The sequence below is a fragment of the Corythoichthys intestinalis genome, chromosome 16 (assembly GCF_030265065.1).
Source record: "Corythoichthys intestinalis isolate RoL2023-P3 chromosome 16, ASM3026506v1, whole genome shotgun sequence".
Classification (NCBI taxonomy): domain Eukaryota; kingdom Metazoa; phylum Chordata; class Actinopteri; order Syngnathiformes; family Syngnathidae; genus Corythoichthys; species Corythoichthys intestinalis.
Genome location: NC_080410.1, coordinates 44,127,521 through 44,143,928, shown reverse-complemented (window position 1 = coordinate 44,143,928; position 16,408 = coordinate 44,127,521). Strand labels below are relative to the sequence as shown.

The 16,408-nt window shown below is 40.0% G+C and overlaps 1 protein-coding gene across 2 annotated transcripts in view; it reads left to right on the top strand.

Annotated features, from left to right (window-relative positions):
* crebbpb (CREB binding protein b) overlaps nt 1-16,408 on the top strand; it is an 83,847-nt gene that overhangs the window by 22,836 nt on the left and 44,603 nt on the right. For both annotated transcript variants that reach the window (XM_057861363.1, XM_057861362.1), the window contains exons 3-4: nt 8,798-8,965; nt 9,056-9,302. In XM_057861363.1, coding sequence (XP_057717346.1) covers nt 8,798-8,965; nt 9,056-9,302 — 415 coding nt within the window. The remainder of the gene's footprint in view (nt 1-8,797; nt 8,966-9,055; nt 9,303-16,408) is intronic.

Genomic DNA, 16,408 nt, shown 5'->3' with positions numbered 1-16,408 from the left:
GTGGCTAGAATTTCTTGCCGGAACTCCCCGGTGTGAATGTCGCCACGGAGCCAGAAATGGTTTATTTATTTATTCATTTATTCTTTCCTTTTTTTGAGGGGGTGGGGGGGGCAAACATCTTAAACTACTGAAATGCAAAGAAACCTGTTTTAGCACAGTAATTTCTATAACACATACAAAAACTGATTTTCATTCAAAAATTTTCAATGATTTGCAAAATAAAAGTTAACGAAAACAGCAATAACCCCAACCTCCATCTCCTAATTTTTATTTTCCCTCATTTCCTCACAGACTAAATGCCAAATCTCAATTTTAACTACTTAAGAACATAGGATATATATTTATTTACTTTTTTTGGTTTTTGTAAATAACAAAGATATAAGTAACATACATTCAGAAAAATAAGAGTGAATGGAATATATTTTAAAGATCGCGCAAACATTGACTTTTTTAAATCATAAGAAAATGAATAAGTAGCCTAACATAAATTAAAAAATATAAGTCCAAAGTGCACTTTGACAGCTAAGATGTTCTGAACCCCCCATCAGAGCAAATAAAACTAAATATGATAAACAAGCCACCTCAACTTTTTCGTTGCTCTTAAAGATTTGATCCATTTTATGTTGCATTTCCCTTTTTTTGTCGCATCAATTCAACAAGCACTGCAGCAGCTGGGAAACCTCCATGCCGTCCGTGGAATAAAATAATAAATATCGGTGGAAACGGATTATGCTACACAAGCACTTTATTATGCTTGTTGTTAACACTTGTGTATATAAATCTGATGTTGGTAGATTGTTTTCTTCTTGGAGATGAAATGCATGTGTGGCAGCTTAGCATATATATATATTTTTTTTACATAGCGTTTTGCCAGTTGCTGTCATATTTTCGGAATCAAAGCCCCGTGTACCGGAACAGCATTCTGGCCCTGAATCTTATATTGGAACAGCATTCTGGCCCTGAATCTTATACCGGAACAGCATTCTGGCCTTGAATCTTATACCGGAACTGCGTTCCTGACCGTTCTGGCCCACTTTCACTTTCGACAGCCGCTACAAACTACGCCGACATTGCTAAAAACTACGCCCGCATGATGCTAGTGTGTTAGCAGCTAGTGTCCGATGCGTCTCATAGATATCGCATGCATTTAGGACTAGATGTGAAATGACACTCGGCCGCGTCTGGGCAGCGTTAGTAAACAGCCGCCATTTTTAAGCAGTAGACTTCTCATCGCTAATAAATATAACGTTACTGTCACTTGCTCACGTAACGTTAGCCCTTCGAAGGGCTAGGTTTCTATTGATTATGACCACTGTCGATGTGTGGCTAACGTGTCTTACATACAGGCTTTATTTAATCTGTAAAAACACAGCGCTGTAGAGTGATGAGGGTGTAAAATTAAAACATAATAAAGCTAACTGTCCGTTTTAGCTCAGTAGTCATTGCTGAATAAAACACCAAGTAGCACTGGTCCCTAATGTGCTCCAATACAGCAGGTGTCATACATTTATTTTGAACACTGCAAAAACTCAAAATCCTATCAGGACTTACGGTTTAGACTAACTTAAAACTTAACTAGAACTTAAAAATAGCTTGACAGAAATGGAAATCAAATTGAAACATGTGGAAAAACCACATAGCGTTCAAGTGATGTGTGTTATCAAGCGTAATTATATTTTTAGGTAAGAAATATGTTTTTTTTTTTTATAAGATCTATAAGTTTTTTGAGTGAAAGCAGTGAATTTTTTTTTCTAGTCACATCTGAGATGCAATCAGTGGCTGTTTTCTATAATGTGCATCGAAAATAAAGACATTGATTGACTGAAAATGGTTCAATATTGGATTAAATGTCTTTTTTTCTCATGTATATTTATAATTGCTCTTTACCTAAAAAAAATGTTTTAACCGATTACTCGATTAATCGATAGAATTTTCAGTCCATTACTCGATTACTATAATATTCGATAGCTGCAGCCCTGAAAGGAATATTATTCTTGTTGTGCTATCTGTCCCAAAAAAATAATGTTCACAAAAAGAAAAGCTGGCATTCGCAATCAAAATAGCTATGCAAAATACACATAAAACTTACTCAGACTTTGGTCAAACTCTATTCAAACATTCCGTTTAGCTCAACAAATACACTGGATGGCAATATTTGGTCACAATATACAAACGATCAGTGGTCTCGTACGGTGTGAAGCCAGCACCCAAATGAACGTGAAACACAATAGACCCAGTCTAAAAAAAAAAAACAGGGAGCTACAGCGTCAGTCGAGGGACAAAACACTCATTGGCTTGATTTCTAAATAATTTAAAACTCGCCATTGAGACCTTGTGGTGTATTTCAATCACTATCTTACGTAGTTAAAGACACTGTGGAAGAATGGCTGTGACGTCACCGCTCGGTGGCGTCAACAATGGCGAGCTACTAGTTTATTTTTTGATTGAAAATGTTACACATTTTATTAAAACGAAAACATTAAGAGGGATTTTAATATAAAATTAGTATAACTTGTACTAACATTTATCTTTTAAAAAGTACAAGTCTTTCTATCCGTAGATCCCCTTGACGGAAAGAATGTTAATAATGTTAATGCCATCTTGTGGATTTATTGTTATAATAAACAAATACAGTACTTATGTACAGTATGTTTAATGTATTTATCCGTCTTGTGTCTTATCTTTCCATTCCAACAATAATTTACAGAAAAATATGGCATATTTTAGGGATGGTTTGAATTGCGATTAATTACAATTAATTTTTAAGCTGTGATTAACTCGTTAAAAATTTTAATCGTTTGACAGCCCTAAAAATCTCTTTTGCAAGGCGTGGCAGCTTTTATTTTGGTGTGGCGGTAGAGGTGTGCAAAATTTCCGATTCTTAGATTATTCGCGATTCGGCCGTGGAAGATTCGAGAACGATTCACAAACATCCAAATTCCGATTATTGAAATATGCCAAGTAAAGCGGAAGTACGACACACTCGGCGCGCCGCGCGGTCAATGAGCAACGGAGCGAGAGTACCTAAACATCATGCTTCTCAGTACCCGGCCCCTCGGGTAATGCCAATGCTCAACTCACGGCTCTAGCTCAACTCATGCCACGAGATAAAAAAAACACAACAACATACCTGAAGCTGCGACAAAAGTACGTCATCCACATAATGTTACGGTAGATATCATTTATATAAGACTAGATGCACTACGGTAGCGGTAGCGTTTGCAGCACATCTACAAAAAGCTAGATGCAGACGTAGTAAACGGCCGCCATCTTAAAGCAGTACACTTCTCTGCAAGGCTGTTGTAGCGAACCTTCCAAGCAAACCTAATTAACTTTTTATCTAAAATACTCCTAAATCGGTAAAATATTGACTTGAATCTATCTTTAAAATAGTTTTAAAACTTTCACATGTCGAAAGTTGACAAAAGGGAAATTATGGATTAACGGGAGCAATTTTAACAACTTTAACGGTTGATTCACAACATTAAATTAATTGAATGTAGTTTAAAGCTGCTGATACAGAATGGGGACTGGAGTTTTTTTATTTACTGTTATTTTTGTATATTTGTTTACTGCTATATGTTAACTTGATACTGAAATAGTAGTTTGGTTTAGCCTGAGAGTATTTTTGAACAATTTTGGAACAAATGTACAAAATATTTAAAAAAAAAAAAAAAAAAAAGGGGGGGGTGCATCAATAATCGTTTTAGAATCGAATCGGACCATCTGAATCGTAATCGAATCGTTAGGTGCCCAAAGATTCCCAGCTCTATGTGGCGGTACGCCATAGTGTTTTATATGTAGGGGAAACCCTGGCATAAGTCTTTGAAAATCCCACATCGGTCAACTTCGTAAAGTGATTCAAGGAAAAAGAGATAGGTTGCCATTTTAGAGTTGTCTGTACAACGGTAAAATTAACCAAATTACATTTCACTCTGCTGACAGTCAAAATATAGATAGAAAGTGAACCGTTAGAAAACTTGACGAACATAGAAGAAGCCAATAAACAGTTAATTTTCCATGCAGAATGCTCCTTTTCTTGACGATTTTGACTCTCCAAGCAATCTACGAGCTCCCTTCTTTTTGTCATTGTTTGTCTTCGCCTAGCGAATGCTCCTCTCACTCCTTTTGGGCTTAAGATAATGGAGCTGTAAATCAAGTTTAGAGGGGTTCCTCGGGGTGTCGCCGGCGTGGGGGATGTGGCAGAAATCAGGGAAGTAGGAAAAGAAAAACTGATAGTATTTCAAGAGAAATTAAAGTAGTGGAGTCTCAACATATGTCAGTTTTGTTTATATATATAATCGCTAGCTTGGTGACACCCCAGTAAATGGAGATCATTAAGCTGGCGCCGACATGAAGGGAAAGTCGTGTGCCGGTGTGAACGAGAGCGAGGCAATCGGGCGAGCTGAGTGTGTTCTGGAGGGGGGAGGGGCAAGCTGCCGCGCAGCGCTGTCTAGCAAGCCGGTCCCTCTCTCCGCGTGTGTCTCCTCCCACATCTTTGCCTTCACTGGGATGGGCTCGCGTGTTGTACTGAGTAACACTTGTCAGTGGACAGCGAGGCCAAGTCAACACAACAGACCGAAAATGAAAGCTATTCAAGGTATGAGAATTACAATCGCAAGCTCTTTTTACATTTCTGTTTTGTTGTTTTTTTTTGGAGATCAAGTGGGGTCAGCCTGTCAGTTTTCTGCATCGCAGGGGGTATCAAAGCGCTAGAGAGCCTACTTGTCTGGTTACTTCTGAAATTTTACGAAAGGCTTGTGTTGATCAGTAAATGGCCAAAAAAAAGTGTTTGCTTCTGTTAGGAGTAGAGGCGTGCGAAATTTCCGATTCTTAGATTATTCGCGATTCGGCCGTGGAAGATTCGAGAACGATTCACAAATATCCAAAGTCCGATTATTGAATTATACCAGGTAAAGCGGAAGTAAAACACAGTCAGCGCGGTCTTTGGGACGCAATGAGGAACAGACCGAGAGTAAATATCATGTTCAACTCATGCCACAAAATAAAAAAAGAATCATACTGTACCTGACTGCGTCTGACAGCCGCTTCAAACAGCGCCCAGTTGCTAGTTGCTACAAACATACGGCTACAGTAGATATCATATATATGTAGAACAAGATGCAAATGACATACGACGTCGGTGTTAGAACTAGGGATGTCCCGATCCAGGTTTTTCACTTCCGATCCGATACCGATATTGTTTTGCACTTCTGATCCGATACCGATACTGGCCGATACCGATACCGACCTATATGAGCATGTGTTAAAGTTTAAAGTTATTTAGCCTCCTTACTTAGTTGTCAGACTCATGTTGAAAAAGGTTTTGGTACTCTTGATAACAACTAGCCGCTAGCTGAATTAGGTGAGTTTGAATAACACACAACGGTTGGTAACAAGAAACTGACCTGTGGCATATGGCATAGTCAGTCAGTAAAACGTGCAAATAATATTGTAAACTGTCTTAAAAAAGCAAAACACACCAACAACCTCAGTGGAAAATCCCACAAATCCCCCAAGCTATTACATGCTTTTAATGTTTCGTGCATTAGTTACAAAAATTGTATAAAAAGCCTCTCAGGTTTAAATAAACGACTATTTCAGTATCAAGTTAACATTTTAAAACAGTAAATAATTCATCATTATTCCCCAAGTCCCCATTCTGTATCAGCAGCTTTAAACTACATTCAATTCATTTAATTTTGCGAATCAACTGTTAAAGTTGTTAAAATTGCTCCCGTTTTTCCATAATTTCCCTTCTGTCTACTTTCGACATGTGAAAGTTTTAAAACTGTTTTGAAGATAGATTCAAGTCAAGATTTTGCTGATTTAGGAGTATTTTAGATAAAAAGTTAATTAGGTTCGCTTGGAAGGTTCACAACAGCCTACTAGGGAAGTCTCCTGCTTTAAGATGGCGGCTGTTTACTAACGCATCTGGTTTTCAATACTTCAATGTTGCTAACGCAGTCGAGTCTGTCATTTTGCATCTAGTTCTATATACATATGATATCTATTATCTCCACTAAAACGACGTTGACGTAGTTTGTCGCGGCTGTCAGCAGCAGTCAGGTATTCTTGTGTTTTTTATCCAGCGGCATGAGTTGAGCTAAAGCCGTGAGTTGAGCATTGGCATTACCCGGGACTAAGACAAGTAATGTTTACTTTCGGGACGCAATGCGGTCAGTTTCTCATTGCGTCCCGAAGACCGCGCTTTGTATTAGTTCCGCTTTACTTGACATATTTCAATAATCGGAATTTGGATGTTTGTGAATCGTTCTCGAATCTTCCACGGCCGAATCGCGTGTTGGATGGTGCCTCTTTACTCACGTGAGATAATGGCTCGTCATCCAGAATGAATTCTTCGGCAATGACTCTTGTTATTCCCTGGGCTTTGGGACTGTCGAGTGCCAGTTTGTCACGCATAGCAAAAGTTTCTGCCAGTGTTAGTTGCGTAGGACCTTTCTTGTTGTCTTCGGTTTTCTTAACTTACTCCTCATATTGTTTGTGTTGGTATTTCGCTAAATGCTTGATTAGGTTGGTTTTATTAAAACTTCTTACAGCTTTACCACTACGCTTGACTTTATTGTGGCATATGTTGCTCTCTGCCTCTTCGTCTTTGTCGTCCTTTAAGGTGAAATGATCCCACAAAGCAGACATTTTTACCGATAAAGTCTTTCGGTAAATTGGGAGATGGTAATGTAAATGTAGTGTGTTGAAGGTGTGCGGTAAAATGCGGACCGGATTTTAGGGAAACTGAAGCAAAAACTGGAATGGATTATGTGAATCCGTGCGCTGGAAAACCCGGACCGGACTTTAAAAAAAAAAAAAAAAAAAAAAACTGGATCGGAAGTCTGGATCGGAATTTTTCCCGTGTTCCGATCCGATACCGATGCGCATTTTTTTGCCCATATCGGCGTCCGATCCGATACAAATATCGGATCGGGACATCTCTAGTTAGAACATGTATTAATAAACAGAGATGCGAAATGACAGACTTTCCGGCGTAAGTAAACAGCCGCCATCTTAAAGCAGTAGACCTCTCTAGAAGGCTTTGTTGTAGCGAACCTAATTAACTTTTTATCTAAAATACTCCGGCAGAATCTTGTCTTGAATCTATCTTTAAATGATGAAATAGTTTTAAAACTTTGTCAAAAGTAGACAGAAGGGAAATTATGGAATAACGGGAGCAATTTTAACAACTGTAACAGTTGATTCACAACATAAAATATAAATAAATAGAATATAGTTTAAAGCTGCTGATACAGAATGGGGACTGGAGTTTTTTATTTACTGTTATTTTTGTATATTTGTTTACTGTTATATGTTAACTTGATACTGAAATAGTAGTTTGGTTTAGCCTGAAAGGATTTTTGAACAATTTTGGAACTAATGTACAAAACATTTAAAAAATAAAATAAAATAAAAAAAAAAGGAGGGGGGGTGCATCATTAATCGTTTTATAATCGAATCAGAGCCTCTGAATCGTAATCGAATCGTTAGGTGCCCAAAGATTCCCAGCTCTAGTTAGGAGTGATATTTACTCGTTTTTATGTAAGCTCTTCATATTTTAAAATAAGAAAATTGAAGTGCAAAGAATTGTAATAAATACAGCGCAGTGTTAACAAAAAAGTATTTTACAGGTATGTATGCTAGGCTTTTTCATCAGGAGCACAGGTGCTCGCAAATTAAGAGCACAGAAAAAAAAAAAGGACTTTAGGAGCACAATTTTTGGGGGATCGCGAATACAATCCCTGACAAAAGTCTTGTCGCTTATCCGTTTTGTAGAAACAATTGCTAATAACCTGACTTTTAATGATTCAATTGGTTTCAGAAATGGCTCATATGAAAGCTAAGACCCTCCCAAATGATGTTGAATGTACAAAAATATATATGTTTCACTGAAAAAAGGTTTATCATTTAATGAAGACATAAAGGTCAAATTTTGGCAAGACAAAAGTTTTGTCGCCTACAGAAAGTAGTGTGAAAATAAACAAAAAATGTACTTCAAATACAAAAATATGTTACATAACATAAGTGAATTAAGTAGTGGTGCTGTGAGATCCAAATTTAATATTTTGTATGACTTTCATGGGCTTCCATCCATGCGGTTCGGCAAGGATTCATACAGTTTATTGAAGAAGTCAAAGAAAGCAGTCTTGCATGCCTCCTAGAGTTCATCAACATTCTTGGGTTTCGTCTTCCATGCTTCCTCTTTCATCCTGTTCATGTCTGGTGACTGGGCTGGCCAGTCCTGGAGGATCTTGATCTACTTTGCCTTGAGGAAATTTGAGGTAGAGATTGAAATATGCGATGGAGCACCATCCAGCTGCAGAATTTGTCCCTTTTTATGGTTAGGAATATAAGAGGCAGCTAAGATTTGTTGATATTTCAGACTATTTATGTTGCCTTCCACCCTGCAGATCTCTCGCACACCCCCATACTGGATGTAACCCCAGACCATGATTTTGCCACCACCAAACTTCTACTGTTTTCCGAGTGAATCTCAGATCCATGCGGGCTCTATTAAGTCTCCTGCAATATTTGCGGCGACTGTGGTGTAATTCAATGGAAGATTCATCTAAAAAAAAAATCACCTTTTGCCACAAAACAGTGGCAAGAATGTTGTTGAACTCTGGGAGGCATGCAAGACTGCTTTCTTTGATGTTCCTGATGACTTCATCAATAAATTGTATGAATCCTTGCAAAGTCATCGGATGCGGGGTCCAGCCGGGGTGCAGAAGTTGGTATTCAACAAATAATGTTCTGTTCGGCTGTTTTTTTTATCCGCCAATTCTAGATGGGAATGTCAGGAGCACCATTTGGCCAGCAGTACAGTCAAGCTGGCGTCCAGCAAATGGGCCCGACGGGTGTCAATTCCCAACAACTCCAGAACAAGACAGGCCTTCCTAACAATCTGCCTCAGTTCCCCACAGAGCTAAAGGGAGCCGGGACTCTGCCAAACATTGTGAGTCTGTCCCCCTCATTTATTTAAATACCTTCCGGCACTTGTGTTGATCGTTCATGTGGATTGAGACAATGTTTAATCTGCCACAAGTCCCAGATGCAGCAACAGGTAGCGTCAGCGGGGATGGTACCCGGTGCCTTGTCAGCCGGCCCGACGGCCGATCCAGAGAAGCGCAAACTCATTCAGCAGCAGCTGGTCCTGCTACTTCACGCGCACAAGTGCCAGCGGCGAGAGCAGGCCAACGGGGAAGTGAGGGCCTGCGCTCTGCCCCACTGTCGCACTATGAAGAACGTCCTCAACCACATGACCCACTGCCAGGCGGGCAAATCTTGCCAGGGTAAGTGAAGAAAAAAAATGTCACTACTCACTCGCTGCGTAGTGAGTAATCTAATTAATTACTTTTCCCATCTTTGGAACGCCGTTACTGTTCCTGAGGATGCGAAGGGGCGCGTTATTGCGTTACTACAATTTGGTTGAACGAAGCTCAAGTTGTCTGATTTTGTCACACAACTGCCTGCCTGCACTCCCTGGAAAGTGCAGAACGAGAGGGGGTAAGGGGCTGGTGACGTCCTTGCAAATGTGAGGTTTGGCTAGGTGGCTTGGAACGTTAGCATAGCATTCACGTTCTTGTTAGCATAAGCATTTAGTGTGGCGAGCGTCATGTTAAACTCTCGGGAAACTTTTTTTACAAACAGTTGGGTGCAATTTATTGAAAATAATGTTCTCTTTTCCTGCTGAGTGTGCAGTTCAAGTTGGCATTGTAGACGCCACAATATAACTTTTTTTTTCTTTTTAAATAACCAAAAATAGGCACTTCCACGAAACTTGTCTTGAATGACATATCCATGAACCTTGTGGGATGTTTTTTTAATCAAAACAACTAGAGCAGTGGTTCTTAACCTGGGTTCGATCGAACCCTAGGGGTTCGTTGAGTAAGTCTAAGGCAGTGGTTCCCAAACCGGTCCTCAAGGGCCGCTGTGGGTCCTGGTTTTTGTCCCTACCCATCGAGCACAGACCATTTAACCAATGAGGTTTCTGCTAAAACAAGCAGCACCTGACTACAATCAACTGATTACCGTAATTTCTGGACTATTGGGCGTCCCTGTCCATTTTTAAAGGAAAAACCATTTTGTACATACATAAGCCTGTCCTGCCTATAAGCCGTGTGCCCACTTAGTAACGAGACATTGACAAAGAAATACAGTTTTCAAACTTTTAATAACACACCTTAACTTTTCGTTCCAAACAGCGCCGGCAAACACGGCAGTTATATAGCAGTGGCACGGAAGTTACATAGCATCAGTATGGCGGTGCACCACTAATTGTGCTGGTTAATAAAAACATAAAAGTCTTTGTTAGCAATCTTCATCTTACTCCTGTGCATTCAAACCATGGAAGTCTTCACCCTCAGTGTCGGATATGAAGAACGCTCAGATGCACTTCGCCACGCACCTACTCATCTGTCTCTCCTTCGCCGTCGCCTTCAATGTCTCCCATAATGAGGCATATTCACTCCCAGCCTGTGCTGTCCTCCTCGCCTCGTCACGCAGCAGACTGGCGTCTCTAAACTTGTTGGTGATGGCGGACTCTTTCACAGCGCTTCACGCTGCCAGGCTCCCCCGGCAAACCTGTGCAAAAGCTGCTCTTCGCATGTGGCGAGTCTTGGCATATGATCTCTCGCCGCTCGTCATCAAAGCTTCCCATACAACTGGGATGGCCAATTTAATTTCTTCTAGCATTTTCCATGATGCAGGTCTGCCAATTCTACTCATGCACAAAGACAAGGGTCCGCCACCTCTATTCATGCACAACGCACAAAGTTAAACTACCGGTAGTAGTGCAAACTAGCGTCTTCCTCGACACATATATTCCAGGTGTCTCACTACCACATTCCATGCTCGAGCGCCCCTGGCGGCCGTCAGAAAAATACACAAATTGGCCGCATCATTGCACATGCCGCAGGACCCAAAATGAGAGAAAAAAGTAGCGGCTTGTAGTCCGGAAATTACGGTACACCAGATTGATACACATGTGTCGTCCTTTTTTGTCGGAAAGAAATCCAGCACCCACAGCGGCCCAATATGGAATAGTTTGGGATCCCCTGGTCTCAGGGGTTCGCCGAAGGTAAAGAAACGCAGAGCCCTATTTTCATATGCTGATTAAATGTAAGCAAAGTGGCTTTTTAGACCAGGTTTTGGACTTGTTTGCTCCCAATTTACAGGCTTAATCCATTTCTTTTAACTGCTAGTCCTCGATCTGATGGGAGAAGGAATTGGTTTGCTCAGTGGAAGGCTTACTCGCATTTGGCATGAGGGAAAACAACAGACCAATGGGCAGCGTGGTCTCAAATTTTGACCTGTTTATAATACATGCTGTCAAAATGAGATGAATTTTGAACAGGAATTTGCTAAATTATAAGCTTGCTAGCTTAGATATATTGGATTTGAAGTTGAAAATAAAATGCTTTATTATTTCATTCTAAAAAGTTCGGTGAATCCACATGTGGAACTTATGGGGTTCACTACCCTTAGCAAGGTTGAGAACCACTGAACTAGAGCAAAGGCAGGAGATTCAGAGCCTCACCTGCATATTGAAAAATATATCTACAGTCATGTGAAAAAATTAGGACACCCCATGAAATATTCAGTTCTTTATTAAGAAATGTTCACATATCAATGTCTGATCTTGTTTTTCTCTGGAAAAGAAAGTGATTTTATTACAGCTAAACAACAAAAAATGTTTTACTCATTAAACGAAATATATCAACAAAAATGCATATTCTAACTAAGGAAAAGGTTAGGGCACCTTACCACCTAATAGATAGCGTTACCCCCTTTGGCTGAAATAACTTCAGTGAGACACTTTTTGTAGCCATCTAACAGTCTTTGACATCGTTCTGAAGAAAGTTTGCCCCACTCCTCAACACAAAATACTTTCAACAGTGACTGACTGTTGAAGTGAGAGAAAACAGCCTGGTGAGATCAAAGGGGCTGTCTGAGGCCTTCAGAAAGAAGATTGCAGATGCTTCTGAGTCTGGTAAGGGATTTCAAAAGATCTTAAAAGAATATAAACTCTGCCATTCCACTCTCCAGAAATTGTCTACAAGTGGAGGACATTCAGAACAACTGCCAACATGCCCAGGCCTGGCTGTGTTCACCCCAAGAGCAGACCGCAAGATGCTAAAAGAAGTCTCTAAAAACCCTAAAATCTCATCACGGGACCTACAGCAGGCTCTTGCTGCTGTTGATGTAAAAGTATACAATCAGAAAGAGACTTCACAAGTTTAACATTCATGGGAGTTGTGCAAGGAGGAAACCTTTGCTCTCCAAGAAGAACATGAAGACCATACTGACGTTTGCCAGAGTGAATGTAGACAAAGACCAGGACTTCTGGAATAATGTTCTTTGGACAGATGAATCTAAAATTGAATTGCAGTGGTACCTCTACATACGAAGTTAATTCGTTCCAGGACCTTGTTTGTAAGTCGAAATGGTCGTATGTCGAGCAGGATTTTCCCATTAGAATACATTATAATCCCATATAATTCGTTCCACGGAGGTTGTAGGAGGACTGTTCAGATTCTAGACATTCTGCGGCGTTATTGTCAAGTCAGTTCACAGACGCACCCACCATGCTCATATTTTTCTGTAATTTCCATGGTAAACCTCACCTTTTTCCTTTTCTGCCACCTGCACCAACATTCTTGGAACACATGTTGATTTCTCTCACAAAAAAATCTGGTGTGCGTCAGTCTTACGGGAAAACAAAGTAACTGCGGCGCTGTCATAAATCGTCATATTTTGAGCATGTCGTCGGATGTAGAAAAAAATGGCGAGTCAAATTTTACGTTGGATGTCGAAAAGATCGTGTGTCGAAACGATCGTATGTCGAGGGACCACTGTATTTGGACACAAGAATAGAGGCCATGTTTGGCAGAAACCCAATACAGAATTCCAGGAAAAGAACCTCATTCCAACTAGGGGTGTGCCATCTTCGGCACCCCACGATTTAATTCGATTGCGATTCAGGGTGCTACGATTCGATTTGTGAACGATGATTGCGGTAACGACGATGATCGTGATTATCGCGATTATCACGATTATCGATGCATTGTACAGTACTGATTTGTAAAGTAGCCAAACAAATTTGTGTCTATTATTTATTTAAAATATCCTTATGATTCAACAGGAAAGATGGAAACATGCCCATACAACAAAAAGCTGCCCTTAAGCTGCTTTTTTATTTATTTATTTATTTTTTTACAAGAAAGTGCAAAAACATTAACCATTTTAAAGGGAGTAAGTAGCCTACTTATTTCTCTCAGCAATACAAGAAAATTTACATTGGTGGAATGAATTTCACATTTTCTGTACACAAAGGCTACGTTCACACTACAGGTCTTAATGCACGAATCCGATTTTTTCGTGTTTTTCCGACTCGAGTGAGGCATTAACTTGACGGTCTGAACGTGACAAGTCGCATAGAACGGGACCATTTCAAATCCGATCTGGGTCACTTTCGTATGTGGTCTAAATCCGATCTGGGCCACATTTTTCCAGACTGTCGCGGCGGTCTGTACTGTCCAGTCCCGCAAATCGGATTTCATGCAGCAATTACGTCATCAAATAGCGAGAGAGTCGTTACCGTAGCGATGCACCTGTGCGTTATTTGCGCCTAGCTTGCAGTGAACACGGCTTTCGGGGAAGGGCTGGGCTTCACAACAGTCATAAAAAATAAAAATGGGTTGAGGATAAGCCTGAGAATGCTCAGTTTTCTCTGTTACAAGTGAGCAATATTTCAACATTGCTTACACGGCCGAGAGAGAGTCGGGGCAAACTGCCCATATGTGTGTGACGTGCACGGACAGTGCGTGCATGCTATCGATCCATATAAACTTTGAATATAAGCCTAAACGGGGATTATTTATGTCTGTTATTTGTGTCCTCCTTTTGAAAAGCAAAACATGATATCCCTGGAATGACGGATGACGTGTGTCATTTGTTTTGATGCTTCTGCGCATGCGGGTCTTCTTGCTTAGCGCGTGTCGGACTGCGAATTAGTGCGCATGCGTAATACTTGAACGGTCTCAATGGATAAAAGCAGTCTGAACGGGCACGCCAAAAAAACGGATATGACAAAAAATCGGATTCGTGCATTAAGACCTGTAGTATGAACGTAGCCAAAGTGTCTTTAGAAATAAGACTTATTTTAACCAATATACTTTGTTTTCACAGTGTTACAGGTGGAAATCACAACTGCTCTTGACACCGCTACACACACACACAAACACACACACTCATTACATTTCTTCTCTCCCTCTCTCTCCCGCAACAACAGATTTCTGTACTATTTCGCATGTTTGTGGTGTTACCACTGTACTTAATCATGGTTTTACACGTTCTGCATATGAAATGCACGTTAGCGAATTAGCTAGTTAGCGTAGCGCTCGGCACTATATATCAACATCTCAAAAAACAACAACAATAAATGCTAGGCATTCAAAGAGGGTTCGTGTACTCACTTCTTATAGCCGTACACAGGTCTTAGCAACACACTCAGGACATTTTTCAATTGAAATGCCTTAAAACTACTGCTGGACATCTAAATGACAAGGAGCAACGAACTCTCTCTCTTCCCTTCTCACTCTAAAAATAACTTACGCACAAAAGCGCTTCTGTCCCTGCCAGTCTCATACACAAATTAATTTTCCAGTCTTTCAAAAAGGAGCAAATCTCTCTCCCAGTAACCGGGAACATCCATCATAGCGTTGTGCGTGCAACCGTTAACGTTGTCCGGGCGGCAGACGTGTCTTGAATTTTGTTCCGCTACGAGCGGCTGTCATAAAGTTATGAGGGAAAATCATCGTTTTTTTAACCTTTATGAATCGTAATCGAATCGTCAGGTGTCGAATCGCGATGCATGTAATAATCGATTTTTTGGAACTCCTCTAATACCACCTGTGACGCATGGAGGTGGACGTGTCATGGTTTCGGGATGCTTTGCTGCAGCAAGACCTGGCCAACTCACCATCATAAAATCCACCATGAATACTATCGTGGATCAGAGGGTGTTTGAGGAACATCTGTGAAAAAAATTAAAGCTTAAGCGAAACTGGACCCTGCATCATGACAATGACCCAAAACATACCAGTAACTCCACCAAGAATTGGGTGAAAAGAAATGGAGGGTCCTGGAATGGCCGAGTCAAATCCCAGATCTTAATGCTATTTAGATGCTGTGGGATGACTTGAAATGGGCTGTACATGCAAGAAACCCCTCAAACATCTCACTGTTGAAAGTATTCTGCGTTGAGGAGTGGGGCAAACTTTCTTCAGATTGATGTCAAAGAATGGTAGATGGCTACAAAAAGTGTCTCACTGAAGCTATTTCAACCAAAGGGGGTAACACTAGCTATTAAGTGGTGGGGTGTCCTAACTTATTCCTCGGAATATGCATTTTTGTTGATATATTTGGTTTAATGATTAAAACAATGTTATTTTTTTGTTGTTTAACTGCAATTAAATCACTTTTCCAGTGATAAAGAAAAACAAGATCAGACATATGTGATATGTGAACATTTCTCAATAAAGAACTGAATATTTTATGGCCCTAATTTTTTCACATGACCTTACCATATTTTTCGGACTATAAGTCGTTTTTTTTTTTTTCATAGTATGGCTGGGGGTGCGATTTATACTCTGAAGCGATTTATGTGTGAAATTATTAACACATTATATCTAGACGATCGATCGGGTCCGATCAAGTCATATTCAAAGTATCGGAATCGGCAAAAAAATACCGGACATGCCTTTTTTAAATATATATTTTTTAATTTGATTGTTTTCTAATTGTATTTAACGTTACAGACATAATATGTTACACTCATCCAGAGTCTTCAGTTTAGGCTTAAGGTAGGGTTATCAAATTTATCCCGTTAACGGCGGTAATTAATTAAAAAAAAAAAAAAAAGTATCACTTTAAAATATCTAACGCAATTAACGCATGACCCACACACGCATTGTCGTGTTCAATCTGTAATGGCGCCGTTTTACCTATATATAGAGCTAAAAGGCAGCGTAAAATGAGTAGAGTGAATTTTGGCAGCCTTTGGAGCATTTTTGTAATTGGCTAAAGCCTTACAATCCCTCTCCCTTCGATTAGAAATATCGTTGGAAGCAATGTTGGGAAGAAAGGTAGTAATTGATCTTTTTCTTAACACCCTACGTTATTTCCCAACGCAGAGAAGATATATCAATTGGTACCACTACGCACAGTCATGGGTGCACTTCCCATCATGCATTTGGGCACAACAGTTAAATGGCTACTGTATCATTTACTGAAAGCTCAACAAATAGACTAGATGGCAATATTTAGTCACAATATACAAAGTCACATTTATCCTTAAAGAATTACAAGTTCTGTCCGTGGATCTCTCTCACAGAAA